The sequence below is a fragment of the Pleurodeles waltl genome, chromosome 5 (genome assembly GCF_031143425.1).
Source record: "Pleurodeles waltl isolate 20211129_DDA chromosome 5, aPleWal1.hap1.20221129, whole genome shotgun sequence".
NCBI classification, from domain to species: domain Eukaryota; kingdom Metazoa; phylum Chordata; class Amphibia; order Caudata; family Salamandridae; genus Pleurodeles; species Pleurodeles waltl.
The window spans coordinates 1,732,960,925-1,732,975,341 of record NC_090444.1 but is presented as its reverse complement, the minus strand read 5'-3'; the positions used below and the strand labels follow the sequence as shown (position 1 = coordinate 1,732,975,341).

The 14,417-nt window shown below is 44.7% G+C and overlaps 1 protein-coding gene across 1 annotated transcript in view; it reads right to left on the bottom strand.

The window, feature by feature from the left end:
• LOC138296720 (cytochrome P450 2K4-like) overlaps positions 1-14,417 on the bottom strand; it is a 478,978-nt gene that overhangs the window by 125,670 nt on the left and 338,891 nt on the right. The window contains exon 4 of the mRNA XM_069236121.1: positions 422-582. Within this exon, the coding sequence (XP_069092222.1) occupies positions 422-582 (161 nt within the window). The remainder of the gene's footprint in view (positions 1-421; positions 583-14,417) is intronic.

Below are 14,417 nucleotides of genomic sequence, written 5' to 3'. Positions count from 1 at the left end.
ATGTATTTGCCAATTTTCTTCTCCAGGGTAATCCAAAAGCCCTAGGTACCTTTGCAATCCCCAGGATGTTTGAAAAAAATGATGCAAATGTAGCATTGATACCTTATGTGGAAAAAACGTTATGGAGCCCTAAGAGCAAACTACCACAAATAGCCAAAAAAGGGCTCATCACATGGGGCAAGGCTCAGTGGCTAAGGAGTTAAGGATGTTCTGAATTAAACAGACCAGGATAAACAGTGCTCACATTGCATCTCTGACCTCTAACCAGCTTTAATTATATGTGATGGGGTTACAAAAGCATGAATGTCTACTTCAAAATAATGTGCTCAATAATAACATTTGAATACTTTCAAGTGTTGGATTTTCACAGAAACAATTGTGTACTTTCATATTTCTGTAATAGAACCAACCATTCACTTACGTTAACTGTAGGACTTCCTATCAACCTTACGTTTTCAGTTGCTAGCTTTATAAGCATCAGTAGTGTGGGATGGTCGTAGTCAAAGCGTTGTCCAAGCACTATTGATATGATGATATTCGCAACAGCAGCATTCATTATTTCCGTAATGTCAAAGGGCTTCCCTGAGGAATATAACAATGAATTTAACCTGATATAAAAAAATGAAAATATTATGTGAACACATTTGAAATATCTACCACTGTTCTAAAATGATTGAAGGTGTAAAAATATCTACAAGTAAGCTGCAAAGAAACATTGCTGTTAACGTCTTTTCAGTGAACCAGTTATTGAGTATCTGTCCCATTTCATCAAACTTTAAATAATTAAGATGCCTCCATTCAAAATTTTTAAAATGGGACATGACAAATACATAACCATGGACTCTGTTCTTAAAATGCATAGCCACTCCTTCAGATACCTATTTCTCAGTGGTAGTTTATAGGTTGTATGCAAAGGCCAAACAAGAACCCTGCAAATAACTCAAGAGTAAACACCTATGAGGCAGGGGCTGTGTTTGTGAAGAATGTTTGCAGAAATACCTCTAAGGCAAAAGATGCTGAGTCTGTTCTGACCGCGTCACTTCTACACACAACTTTATCCGTTTTAGCATCCATTTGGGGTCGATGCTGTATATCATATAGCTGAACCATTGTTGGGTGTGAGAAAACAGGGCTGATTGCAGAGGCCCCCTAACTTTTTGCCCCCATTTTTCACTTTTTGCTGGTGTTTTCCTGACTCTGATGGTGCCCTGGGTACTGCTAACCAGTCCCAGGGCCTGTGCTCTGTATAAAATGAGTATGCAAATTAGGCTAATTATAATTGGCTAAGTCAACCTACCTATAAATCCCTGGTATATGGTAGGGCGTTTAGGTTTAGGGACCCCAGCATAGGTTGTGCATCTATAGGTGCACTGCTAAGGTGCCCAGTTTTAAAGGCAGGCCTGCCTTGCTGCCTGCTTTTAAATTAAAGTTACATGCAAATTAGACTTTGGAATTAAAAGTAGTTCCAAAGTCTTAAAGTACCTTATTTTTACATATAAGTCACCCCTAAGGTGTGCCCTATGTGCCCAAGGGCTGGGTGCCATGTAACTGTAAGTGGGGACCTTATACAAATAGTTTTATAAGCCCTGGTGAGGTAAAACAGCCAAATTAGTTTTTTCCCTCATTGTAGTGAATGGCCTCCATAGGCCGGAATGGGGAGACTTTATTTTAATTTATAAAGTCCCCTTAAGTGACAGATACATCAAGTTTGGTATCAAATTAATTGTTATAATAATAAATCCTTTCCTTTCCTTTGATGTCTTTCTCAGCATTTCTGAGATTGGGCAGCAGAAATGCCCAATAGACACCAGAGAGTTTTTTTTTGTGTATTTTATACATAAGGGGAGTGCCCCCTTGGGCAAGGGCCGCTCCCCAGTGAGGAAAATTATTTTTAGCCCATTTCTGCTCCCCCTTTTATAATTAGACACCAGGGATAGTGTTTTGTTTTTTTAATATGTGGGGAGCAACCCCTTAGGCAAGGGCCGCTCCCGTGTGGGGGGGCAAATTTATTTTAGGCTATTTCTGCTCCCCGTGGGGGCAGATCGGCCTATTTCTATTAGGACGAACTGCCCCGGGGGAGGCAGAAACCACTTAGGCACCAGGGATTGGTGTGTGTGTATGTGTGTGTTTTGTTTGGGGGGGCATCCCCTTGGGCAAGGGTTTCTCCCCATGGGGGCACATTACTGTTGGTCATATCAACCGCCCTGGGGGGAAGAGGAGCCTATTTTTGGAAGGCCCATCTGCCCCCAAGGTGGGCAGAAAGCTCACTAGAGACCAGGGAATATTTTTTTTTATTCTCAATAACCCCACCCCAAATAAATGGGGCCAAAGGTGTTCTGCCCACCAGTGGGCAGATGGGACAATTACCCCGATCCACACCCCGAGGGGGCAGAAAGTCTACTAGATGCCACAGAATAAAAAAAAAAAAATAGTGTGGTGGTGGCTACCAACCAGTAAGGGCATGGTTATGCCCCCACCCCAACTGAAGGGGGTAACAGTCTTTCAGCTCTCCCCCCACACACTAAAACATCTTATCCCATGGCAAGCAAGAGGACATTTGATTATTTTGAGTTTCGGTTTTACATTTGGCCCATGAGAGCTTGGCTAACTCTCAAAATCGTCCCACTTGGAATGGTGAGGGCTGCACTTTTTGGACTTTGGGACGCTGCCATGTAGAAAAATCCACAAGACCTAGACTCATCTGAAAACTAAACATCTGGGTGAGTCCAGGGTGGTTTCCTTCACAGGCACCCGCACCATTTTCTTACCCTGCAAACCTCCAACTTTGCTGGAAATCACACATTTTTTTCACATTTTTGTGATGTAACTTTCCGGAATCTGCAGGAATCCACAAACTTCCTACCATCCAGCATTGTCTCATCTATACAGATAAACATTCTGTCCCACTAAAAACTATTTTTTTCAAACTGCCGTTTTGGACCGGCTTTGGTTCCCCCTCAATTTCAACATGTTTTTGGCTCTTCCCTGTCACAGGTACTTGGTCCACCTACACAAATGAGGTATCATTTTTACCGGGAGACTGAGGGGAACGTTGAGCGCTGGGAAATTGGTCCCAGTGAGGTGATCCCACACAGAAATGTGGGAAAAATGTGATTTATTTTTCAGCTAAATTTGAGGTTCGCTGAGGATTCTGGGTAAGAAAATATTGTGCGATCCACGCAAGCCAAACCTCTCTGGACTCCCTTGGGTGTCTAGTTTTCAGAAATGTCTGGGTTTGGTAGGTTTCCCTGTATGGCTGCTGAGCCCAGGACCAAAAACGCAGGTGCCCCCCTCCGCAAAAACAGGAAGTTTTGTATTTGATAATTTTGATGTGTCCGGGTAGTGTTTTGGGGCATTTCCTTTCGCGGGCACAATGCCTACGCACACAAGTGAGGTACCATTCTTTTTCGGGAGACTTGGGGAAACACTGGCTGAAGGAAATTTGTGACTCCTCTCACATTTCAGAACTTTCTGTCACCAAAATGTGAGGAAAAAGTGTTTTTTTGGCCAAATGTTGAGGTTTGCAAAGGATTCTGGGTATCAGAACCTGGTGAGAGCCCAACAAGTCAACCCATCCTGGATTCCCCTGGGTGTCTAGTTTTCAAAAATGCACAGGTTTGGTAGATTTCCCTATGTGCCGGCTGAGCTAAAGGCCACAATCCACAGCTTTGCACTTTGCAAAAAATAGCTCTGTTTTTTTGGACAAATATTGAGGTTTGCAAAGGATTCTGGGTAACAGAACCTGGTGAGAGCCCCACAAGTCATCCCATTTGGATTCCCCTAGGTGTCTAGTTTAAAAAAATGCACAGGTGTGGTAGGTTTCCCTAGGTGCCAGCTGAGCTAGAGGCCAAAATCTACAGCTAGGGACTTTGCAAAAAACACATCAGATTTCAATGTAAAAATGTGATGTGTCCATGTTGTCTTTCCTGTCGCGAGCATTAGGCCTACCCACGCAAGTGAGGTACCATTGTTAGTGCCCCTTGTCTTTCTCTACATTTTTTCCTTCCAAATGTAAGACAGTGTGTAAAAAAGATATCTATTTGAGAAATGCCCTGTGATTCACATGCTAGCATGGACACCCCGGAATTCAGAGATGAGCAAATAACCACTGCTTCTCAACACCTTATCTTGTGCCCATTTTGGAAATACAATGGTTTTCTTGTTATCTATTTTTCAATCTTTATATTTCAGCAAATTAATTGCTGTATACCCGGCATAGAATGAAAACCCATTGCAAGGTGCAGCTCATTTATTGGCTCTGGGTACCTAGGGTTCTTGATGAACCTACAAGCCCTATATATCCCCGCAACCAAAAGAGTCCAGCAGACGTAATGGTATATTGCTTTAAAAAATCTGATATCGCAGGAAAAAGTTACAGAGTAAAACGTGGAGGAAAATGGCAGCTTTTTTCACCTCAATTTCCATATTGTTTTATTTCAGCTGTTATTTTCTGTAGGAAAACCTTGTAGGATCTACACACATGTCCCCTTGCTGAATTCAGACCTTTATCTACTTTTCAGAAATGTTTAGCTTTCTGGGATCCAGCATTGGTTTCACACCCATTTCTGTCACTAACTGGAAGGAGGCTAAAAGCACAAAAAATAGTAAAAATGGGGCATGTCCCAGTAAAATGCCAAAATTGTGTTGAAAAATTTAGTTTTCTGATTCAGGCCTGCCTGTTCCTGAAAGCTGGGAAGCTGGTGATTTTAGCACCACAAACCCTTTGTTGAGGGGAAAAAAACAAGCCTTCTTCTGCAGCCCTTTTTCCCATTTTTTTCAACAAATTAATTTTTTTTCTGTACTTTGGCTAATTTATTGGCCCCCTTCAGGGGAACCCACAAACTCTGGGTACCTCTAGAATCCCTAGGATGTTGGGAAAAAAATATGCAAATTAGGCATTGGTAGCTTATGTGGACAAAAAGTTATGAGGGTCTAAGCGCAAACTGCCCCAAATAGCCAAAAAAAGGCCTGGCACCTGTGGGGGAAAAGGCCTCGCAGCAAAGGGGTTAAGGGAGTCTTATAACGATTATTTTGCCAGGTTAAAATAGCAGTTGAAAAGTGCACCACAGGCCGCAGTGCAGGCCTGGAACATGTTGTAAGAGGCCTCTTTAGTGGGTGACTGTTAGACCTGGCATCCCCTGTGTTTTTCCTCTGCCTCCTGTATTTTTGACTATGTGCCGGATTTTGTATTTGCTGGTTTTGGTACTCTGGGCACTTTACCACTGCTGATCAGTGCTAAAGTGCAAATGCTCCCCGTGTAAATTGTGTTTATGATTGGTTATCCATGATTAGCATATTTGATTTACTAGTAAGTATCTAGTATGGTGCACCATGTGTGCCCAGGGCAGATTAATCAATGCTACTAGTGGGCCTGCAGCACTGATTGTGCCACCCATATGAGTAGCTCTGTAACCATGTTTCAGACCTGCCATTGCAGTGTATGTGTGTGCAGTTTTAAACCACCATGTGGACCTGGCAAGTGCACCCACTTGCCAGTCCCAAACCTTCCCTTTTAATACATGTAAGGTTCTCCCAAGGTAGGCCCACGGTAGCTCCACGGGCAGGGTGAAGTGTATTTAAAAGGTAGGACATGTACTGGGATGTTTTACATGTTCTGATAGTGAAATACTGGCAAATTTGTTTTTCACTATTGCAAGGCCTACCTCCCCCATAGGTTAACAGGGGGATTGCCTTGAAATATCTTTTAAGTGTATTTTCCTTTTGGGAGCAGATACAGATGTGGAGTTTGCAGTCTCTGAACCCACAATTTAAAAATACATCTTTTAGTGAAGGTGGCTTTTAAATTGTGTGTTTGAAAATGCCAGTTTTAGAAAGTGGGAATTTTCTTGCTGAACCATGCTGTGCCTCTGCCTGGCTGTGGAATACATGTCTGGGAAAGGATGACAGTTGGGCCGGTTGTGAATTCACTTTAGACAGTCACACAAAGAGAGCTGAGGTGTGCCATGCATATCCTGATGGGTCTTTCTGGGCTAGAGTGGTGGGTGGAGCTGGCACTTGCACCTAAATAAGGCTGTGCTTGACCTTACACAATGCAGTCTCCAACCCCCTGGAGTGTGTCTGGGACCAGGGCAGGAAGGGCAGGGACTTGTGCACTACAAAGACTTTCCTTTGAAGGTTGCCTACTTCATAGGCAGAAATGAGTATAAGTATTTAACCCCAAACCCCAGACTTTTAGAACACTTCTGAATCAGGAGGAGACTCTGCCAAAGAGAAGAGCTGAAGAGCTGTGAGGAGGAGTACTGTCTCTTTGCTGTGTTTGCTTTTCTGGGTTGGCCTGCAGTTGCTGCTTCTGCTTTGGAGAGGACAAAGACTGGACTTTGCTGTGTATTCTGCTTGCGAATCTTCTTCAAGGGCTTGGACTGAGCTTGTCTCCTCCCAGCCTCTGGGTTCTCATACTGAGGACCCTGACAACCACAGCACTGGCAGTCCTAGGACTGCCAGGGTCGAAATGAGGCCCTCTGTGTGCACTGATTAAAAGAATGGGTAGTGCTGTGGTCAGTTGCGGGTGAGGATCCCTCGGACATGGGATCCTTGGGCTGATTCGCTGTGTCGTAAAGTGACAGAGTCAGGGTCCTGCAAGCCTGGGGAATGCTCTCCTGCTTGGGTGGCTGAAAGGGTTTTGACTCACCCCAGGTACAGCTCTGGTTGGCCCACAGGTGGAAGCCCCTATCCTGGACCCAATTACCCAGCCCACCATTTTGCAAAGTGCTTGGGTGGGGTTTCAAAGGCACCAGGAGGGCTCACATGCTTGATTGGGTATAAAAGCTCCGACCGGGCCCAGCCTGAGAGCTCCAGTTGATGTGTAGTGGAAGCCCCCACCCCAAAGCACCCCTCTTCAGCATGCCGTGTTGCAAAGTGCACAGGATGGGTCCCACAGGCACCAAAAAGGCTCCCCTGCCTTGCTGGATTAAGAGGCTCTGAAGCACTGGGTTAGAGCTCTGGCTATCCCAAGAATGGAAGGAGCTGGCCTTGGGTTTCCTTCCTATAGCCTGCTATGTTGCAAATTACCTGTCAGCCTCCCCCAAAGCCCCGGGAACCAGCACCTCCCGGGGGCAATGCAGGCCTATCTGCCTCCCCCACAGCCTCTGGGCCCACCACCTCCCTGAAGCTTCAACTTATTGGAATGGGGGGATGCGTGGCCCCCCACAGCCCCGGGGACCCCCACCTCCCCAGCAAAATGTTTTAATTCTGTGGGGGAGGCCCGTCGACCTCCCCCACAGCCCCGGGGACCAACACCTCCCTGGGGTGATGCTGAAAATATGTGTAAGGGGCCATGCTGCAGCCCGGGGGCCACCACCTCCCCGGGGCAAAATGTTTTCATTATGTGGGGAGGCCCATCAGCCTCCCCCACAGCCCCAGGGACCACCACCTCCCCGAGGCTTCAACTTACTGGGATGGGATGCAGGGGTCCACGTCGCCCCCCTGCAGCCCCAGGGACAGCAACCTCCCTGGGGCATTCATAATTTTGTGTGCGAGGGGGCGAGCCCCTCGGACCCTCAGGGACCACCACCTCCACAGGGCTATATTAAAAATAATCATAGGGGGTCCGTTTCAGACCCCATGGGTGCCACCACCTCCTTGGGGCTCTTGTTGTTGGAGGGGGCCCCTCACGAGGAGCCATAGATGGCCATGGGGACCACCATCCCAACAGCTGCAACCACGTCATAGCAAACACGTCGCTTTCTGACAGCGGGACCTGTCAAACAGGTCCCACTGTCAAAAAGTGAAGTTTTCATTTCTGTTCCCTGCACAAACAGAGATGAAAGCATTGCTTTAGCAACCACGGAGCTGCTACTTAAAGCAGCTCCTTGGTTGCTGGAGCAATTGGGCAGCTGGGGAGGCCTTGAGGCTCTCCCGCGGTCCCAGGTGTCCTATAAAGGGCTAAAAAAAGGATGCTTTCATAAAACATCAATAGCTCAAGTGTGAATATCACAGACCTTCATACTGATCATTAAGGGTTCGAGTCCAGGTGTATCCTTGGTCTTTTCCCTCCTTTTTTTTTAAATTCAAACGTTTAAGGCTCATACTGAAAGGTGATGTTACTCCTTTTAATTGAAAAATAAATTTTTCCTTTCAATTTGTGCATGAAAATCTCATTCTAAACATATCATCCATCAAGGTCTAAAAACTATCTCTCACTCTTTTTCTCTCTCTCTCTTTCAATCTCTTTCTCCCACTCACATATCCAGTCAGACCCTTTCACAGCCACTTATAGACACACTCAGACACACTCAGGCACTCACGCACCCACTCATAGACCCATTCAGACCCTTGTGCACACACTCATAGCCCCACTTAGACCCTCATGCACCCACTCACAGACCCACTTGCACACCCGCTCACACACCCACTCAGACTCTCACCCACGCGCTCATACTCTCACCCACCCACTCACAGACCCACTCACACACTGAAGCACCCACTCACCGACCTGCACCGACACTGACGCACCCACTAAAACACTGATGCATGCACTCTCACACCCAGACACTCTCATAGCTACTCTCATCCCGAGATACACCCTCTTAGCTAGTCTCACACTCAGAGAGACAGGCTGAAGTCAACTCCTGACGCACACAGCCAAAGAGCCATGCACAGTGTGGAGTTTGGTGGTCAGGGGGTTGGCTGCAGGGTCTGGCTGCAGGCCCTACCACGCACAGGTGAAGGCCGTGCACAGTGCAACGTTGGGTGCTTATAGGGGGTTGGACAATGACAAAGGCCTTGCACGGCGGTAGTTGGATTAACGTGTAGTAATGAAAATTCCTATATGTTAAAAAACATAGAAATTCACTGTAAAAAACAAAGGTTACAGGGATGTTATAGTTAAGAAATAGAATTTAAAAAACATAGAAATTCACCAAAGGTTATCTCAAGTAACTATAACTCGTGCCCTAAGGTAACCATTGTTTTTTTCAGTGAATATACTTGCTGCTGCTGAGCTGTGGCCAGTGCAAGAGTTTGCTTTCTTCGTATGCATTTAAAAGTGAGAGCTGCTTTAGCCATAAGATCTGCCACTTCCCCATGCCCTGATTATTCCCTATACCCTTGGTATCCCATGGGAGTGTTAGCAAAGGAGGGATAGCAAATACATGAATAGGAGTGAAAATAAGAAATACTTTATTGAAAGTCTGTTTTTTGTTTGTGAAGTCAGAACAAGGTTTTACACATCCGTTCCTTCTGCGTGCTCTTCTGTTCTCTCAAGTGACACTGTTTCTTTTCTCCTAGGCAGGGCATCAGATGTCTTGGACAAGAACACAGAGACCACAGATAAGTATGTATTTTCAAAGTCTAACTCTTTTCTTTTCTTGCCCTGGTTTTGTTTTCCTTCTCCCTGTTGGCTTTCTTTCTATTATGTTTCATGAGCTCTTATCTTCTACTCTGCTAACTCCCAGAGTTCCTACCTGTCAGGTTCCTTTTTAATTTTCCTCAGTTTCCGTCTCAGTTTGTTATAAACCAAAAGCTTCACAATTAAAACTTGTTTCCATTAGTTAACTCTAAGGTGAGTTTAGCCTACATAGTTAAATGGGGACATAACGCTCAATAAATTTCAAATATCGAAAACAAAGAAAAAAGACTGACTGGCCAGTCCACCCCCAAAAATGTTCCCTTCCTTCCACCCTTTTCTCCAGAATGACTGCGCCACCCCTGTATGCGCAGACTTACATGTTCAAGCCCAGCGCCCGGGTGAGTGTGGCAAGGGCCGCGCACCTTTCCTGTCCCTCTGACTGTTGGGAGGCACGTGGCCGAAGCAGCAGCCTCCCGGTATTTCCTTCCACTAAGGTTTTGGAGTTGCCAGGGCTGCAAGTTCATAGTGCGGGACCTTGGTTGCTTTACCTCCTGTCTCCCTCACCTCCCAGGTTCCTTTGCTGATCCACCAGCAACCATCAGGGATTTTTGCTTCTCCTCTTTTCACCACTGCCCTTTCTTTTTCTCGTGCCTCCTTTTACACCCGCCTGACTTCCGTCTTCTTCCCCTCTGACTTTCTTCCTGTAGGAAAAGAGTGAGTCCCTTTTGTATATTTAGCGTTGGTTTTAACATTGTTTCTGTTTTCTCCTTCTGTTTAGGGAGGATTGAAAGAGGATCCTGCACTGGATGGTGAAGGAGTAATTGGTAAGTACGGAGTCTTGCTGGGTTCAGATTCACACGCCTCCTCGCGGGGAGATTGCTTGCAGATACTCTTTATGCTCCAGTAAGAGTTCTTGCAGCAGGGTTTCTATGGCACACACAGGCCACTTACTTTTGCAAGCATTGGCTTCATGACAATCCATGTTATATTGTTTCTTTGGAGACCACTGTTGTAGTGTTTTTAAAATATGCAAAATGTGCAAACACCATTTGACACTTATTTGTGATAATTTGTGTTTTTAATTTAATGGTGCATCGAGTTGTAACCGATGAACTAATGATGAACTGAAATGAGTTACCAGGGTCACATAAAAGTGCAAAAAAATCCATGAATAGTTTTGCCACATTTCTGTGTAATACATCATTATTTAAAATGGATGTAGTTTCTAGTCCTCTATCCAAATTGCTTCTGCTAATGTCCCCTTTAAGTCAGTGTCCAGCTGCAAAGCCATTGCTCCCCTTGTTTTTGCAGAGCATCAACTGAATGATGGAAATGTACTAGCGATATACATCATGGTGTGAAGGAAGTTTCGATTGTGTACTCAAACTATTATTTGCAAGGACTTCCGCTGGAGGTGTTAAGGTAGTTCGGCTAATTCTATGAGCCATTGTTTAAGAAATATTGAATTTTGGGTTACACATCTCTGGAGTGCAATAAACCAGGAAGCAAGCAGAAGTTTTTTTTTTCTTTAAGAAAAGGGTTAGTACTAAAGACTTAGAAAATTACGTTGTTGTTTCTGATCTGCCAGTGCAACCCTAACCATGCTCATACCATGATGAATTTGCAGAATCCAATAACAGCCTGTGCTATTTGTCTATACATTTTGTGAGTTTCTGTGTTTAGTGTGATTCGTTTGCTATTTTCCTCATAGGTGACATGCTGTCAGTGTACTTTATGAGTCTGAGACTTGGAATTATGTTTAGATTCTGCCTGTCTAGGCATTATATACTTTGATGATTTTTTAATTTATCTTTAGTTCTGTAATTGGGCATTCACGGCAATTATGTTTTTTTTCTCTGTACTGCATTTTGACTATCCTTTAATAAATATACTTTTTGTTCTATCTTTATCGAGAGCTCAGTTCCTTATGATTTCAATGTTCTATTCAGTTTAACTCTGCTAAATTGTGTTTTGATGATGAGGAGTGTAGTCTATAACTCTGGATCAACTGGAGATACTGGAGCCCAAAAAATTGGGGTGATCAAATGTTTTGGTTCAGGTGATTTGGGGTTCGGCTCCCACACCTTTTGAAACAGGAAGAATGTTACTATTTTTTAAACATTTTCTATATTATGTGGTTAGATTTATTCACAATATATTGCTCTTTTAGTACAAGTACTGGTTAGTACTAGTTAAATTATTCTATGTGCTTTGTATATGGTCTTTTTAGTTGGTGGAGGGTTGCAAGTTAGCTGTGAATGTGAATATGATGTAATTTATAATTGTTTTGTAATGTTCACTTGCACCCATGTACAGAGGATGGTATTTATTCACCTCATCACTTGAAAGTGAGTGATATAGCTATTGTTAGTAGTTAACCATTAAGAGCCTGATTCACAAAGGTAAACATACTTTTGTGTGAGTTTACAATTCTTTGCTATTCACAAAGGGGTTTACGAGTAGTATCCTTACAAGTGTAGAGTCTCCACACATAAAAAAATAATGTCTTTTATGTGCGGAGACTCCGCACTCCTAAAGATATTACTCGTCAATCCCTTTGAGAATAGCAAACAATTGTAAACTAAAGTAACTCTTATCGAGTTCACAAGATGTTACGATACTGAGAAGCAAAGATTTAAATTAGGGGCTGGTATTGTCACATCAAAGTTCAACCATTATGAGATTTGTATCCATGTTTCAAAACAAAGGTCACATTTTCTGCCTGCTCTGACTAGGTGGAAAATATCAGCACTGTTATACAATTCCTACGAGTTTAGGAAGACTGTGTTTATAGTAACAAGGACTTCACAATATAGAGCCTTAGGCCCTCATTCATGGGGATTTGGTGTAGGGCAGCACAGTAAGTCACCTTGCTGAGCTGCCCTTTGCCAAACTAAACGGGCAGGGATGCACCATATTTATGCAATATGGTGCATTCCTGTCCTTTCCCCCTGCGCTGGCGTCATTTCGGCAGCCTAGTACGCACACAAGCACCCTGCATCATACTGCAAGGGAGCCTGTGTTGTGCAGGACAAAAACAATTTCCCTCTTTCTATGTGTGCTGCAGAATGAGGAACAAAACACTTAACCTTTGCAAAACTCAAATATTGGAAAAAAAGGAAAAAGACTGACTGGTCAGTCAACACTCAAAAGTTCTACTCTCCCTTCACCCTTCTCTCCAGAACAGCTGCACCACCCTTGTATGTGTGCACTAGCCTGGTCTAGCCCCACTCCCCAGTGGGTGTGGCTAGGGCTGTGAGCCTCTCCTCTCCCTCTGACTCTTAGGAGGCACCATTGCTAAAGCAATATCCTCCTGGTGTCTCCTTCTACTTCCACTTCAGTTTTGAAGTCACCATTCTCACAGGGCCACAAGTTCAGAATGCAGCACAGATGGAAAGGTTTAAAAATTAGAAGAAATAAAGTTATTTTTACTTGGTAACCCTCATCTCGGGAGGCATAAGGTTTTGGCACATCCCCAGGTTTACATGGTTTTGTAAATCTGGGAAACCGTCAAAATCAATGGGTGTTGCATGGGAATACCCGCAGTAATGACGATGTAACCCCTTCCGAGTGTGGAGTAAGGCAACACATCAATTTGAGCTGCCTTGCCTTACTCCATATCTATGAGACCATCAAAAGCCACATAAAGTGGCTTTGCGGGGTGTTATAGATATTATTTTGTAGATTGCACCGGCGAAGGATCACAAAAAGTGAAACTGTGGCAGCACAAGGGGCTCATAAATATGCCCCTTAATCTACATATATCATGAGTAAATGTTGGTTTGTTTTGGCTAGCTCACAGTGCCACATCCAAATTCCTAAACTGACCTGTGCTCACCCTCTGGTAGCTTGGCACAGAGCACTCAGGTTTAACTGAAGGCAATGTGCAAAGTATTTTTGCAACATGTAAATTACAGTAACTCATTGAAAGGCACCCCAAAAAGACTCCACACCAGTTTAGAAAAATAGAGAATATTAATCTGAGTGAAACAAGACCAAAATGCAAAAATCCAACCAGTAGAAATCAACATTTTAAACAGTGCTTAGAAGTCAATAGCGGTCAGAAGGTTAATTGAGGTCATGAGGAATCGGTGCAAATCTAAAATCTAGGCTGACCGCGATTGGGGATATGCAGCTACAGGACCCTGATAGGTTGAGCTGAAACAGTACCTTAGATGGAGCCATTGCCAATGACGAGTATCCACTGTGTTGCCCTCGAGCCGAGCAAAGGGGATCCCACGACGTCATCAAACTGAAGTGAATGGAAATGTGTCGACATCAAGCCACGTCGAGTGTCATCATCCAGCTGATTAGATTGTAGATCTGATGCCCGTCGGTGTTGAGGTAATGTTGTCAAACAGCCGCTGCGTTGGCATTAAAAGGAAGGAGCTGGTATTCAGATATGCACAAAGTCCTCAACGTTGAGAGGAAAAAGGCTGCAAAGCCACTTCTGAGGCCTAGGACTGGATGGGGCACTCAGGCAAGGGTTGGACTCACAGATGGCAGAGTCCAACAGCACCAGGAGAGTTGCAGGCAGTCTGAGTGATGTCCCTAAGACTGCAGGAGAACAGAGGACAAACCATCAAGCCCTTGGAGAATCTTCTGTTCAAGGATATAGAGAACAAGTCCAGTCCTTCTAACTGCAGGCAGTGGGGGAGACTTCAAAGAGGCCTTGGAAGATCAACGGACATCCCACCCTCACAGAACCTATGCGACAGACTCAGCACCTACTTCCACCACAAAATCAAGATCATCTCCGCCAGTTTCAACAAGGACAACCCAAGCGCAGAACTCCCCTTCCAAACCCTGACACCAACAAACCTACAGTATCCACCGGGACACCCCTATCCACCAAAGATACACTGAAAACAATTAAGTCCATACACTCTGGGGCCCCTACGGACCCATACCCCATCACGTCTTTAACAGAGCTGCAGACACCATCGTCCCCAAGTTCCGCCTCACCATCAACTGCTCACTGGCTGCCGCCACCTTCCCCGAAGGATGGAAGCATGCCGAGATCAACCCCCTCACCAAGAAACGCTCGGCTGACCCCACCGACGTCAAAAACTTCAGCCCCATCTCCCTACTCCCATTTCCTGCCAAAGTT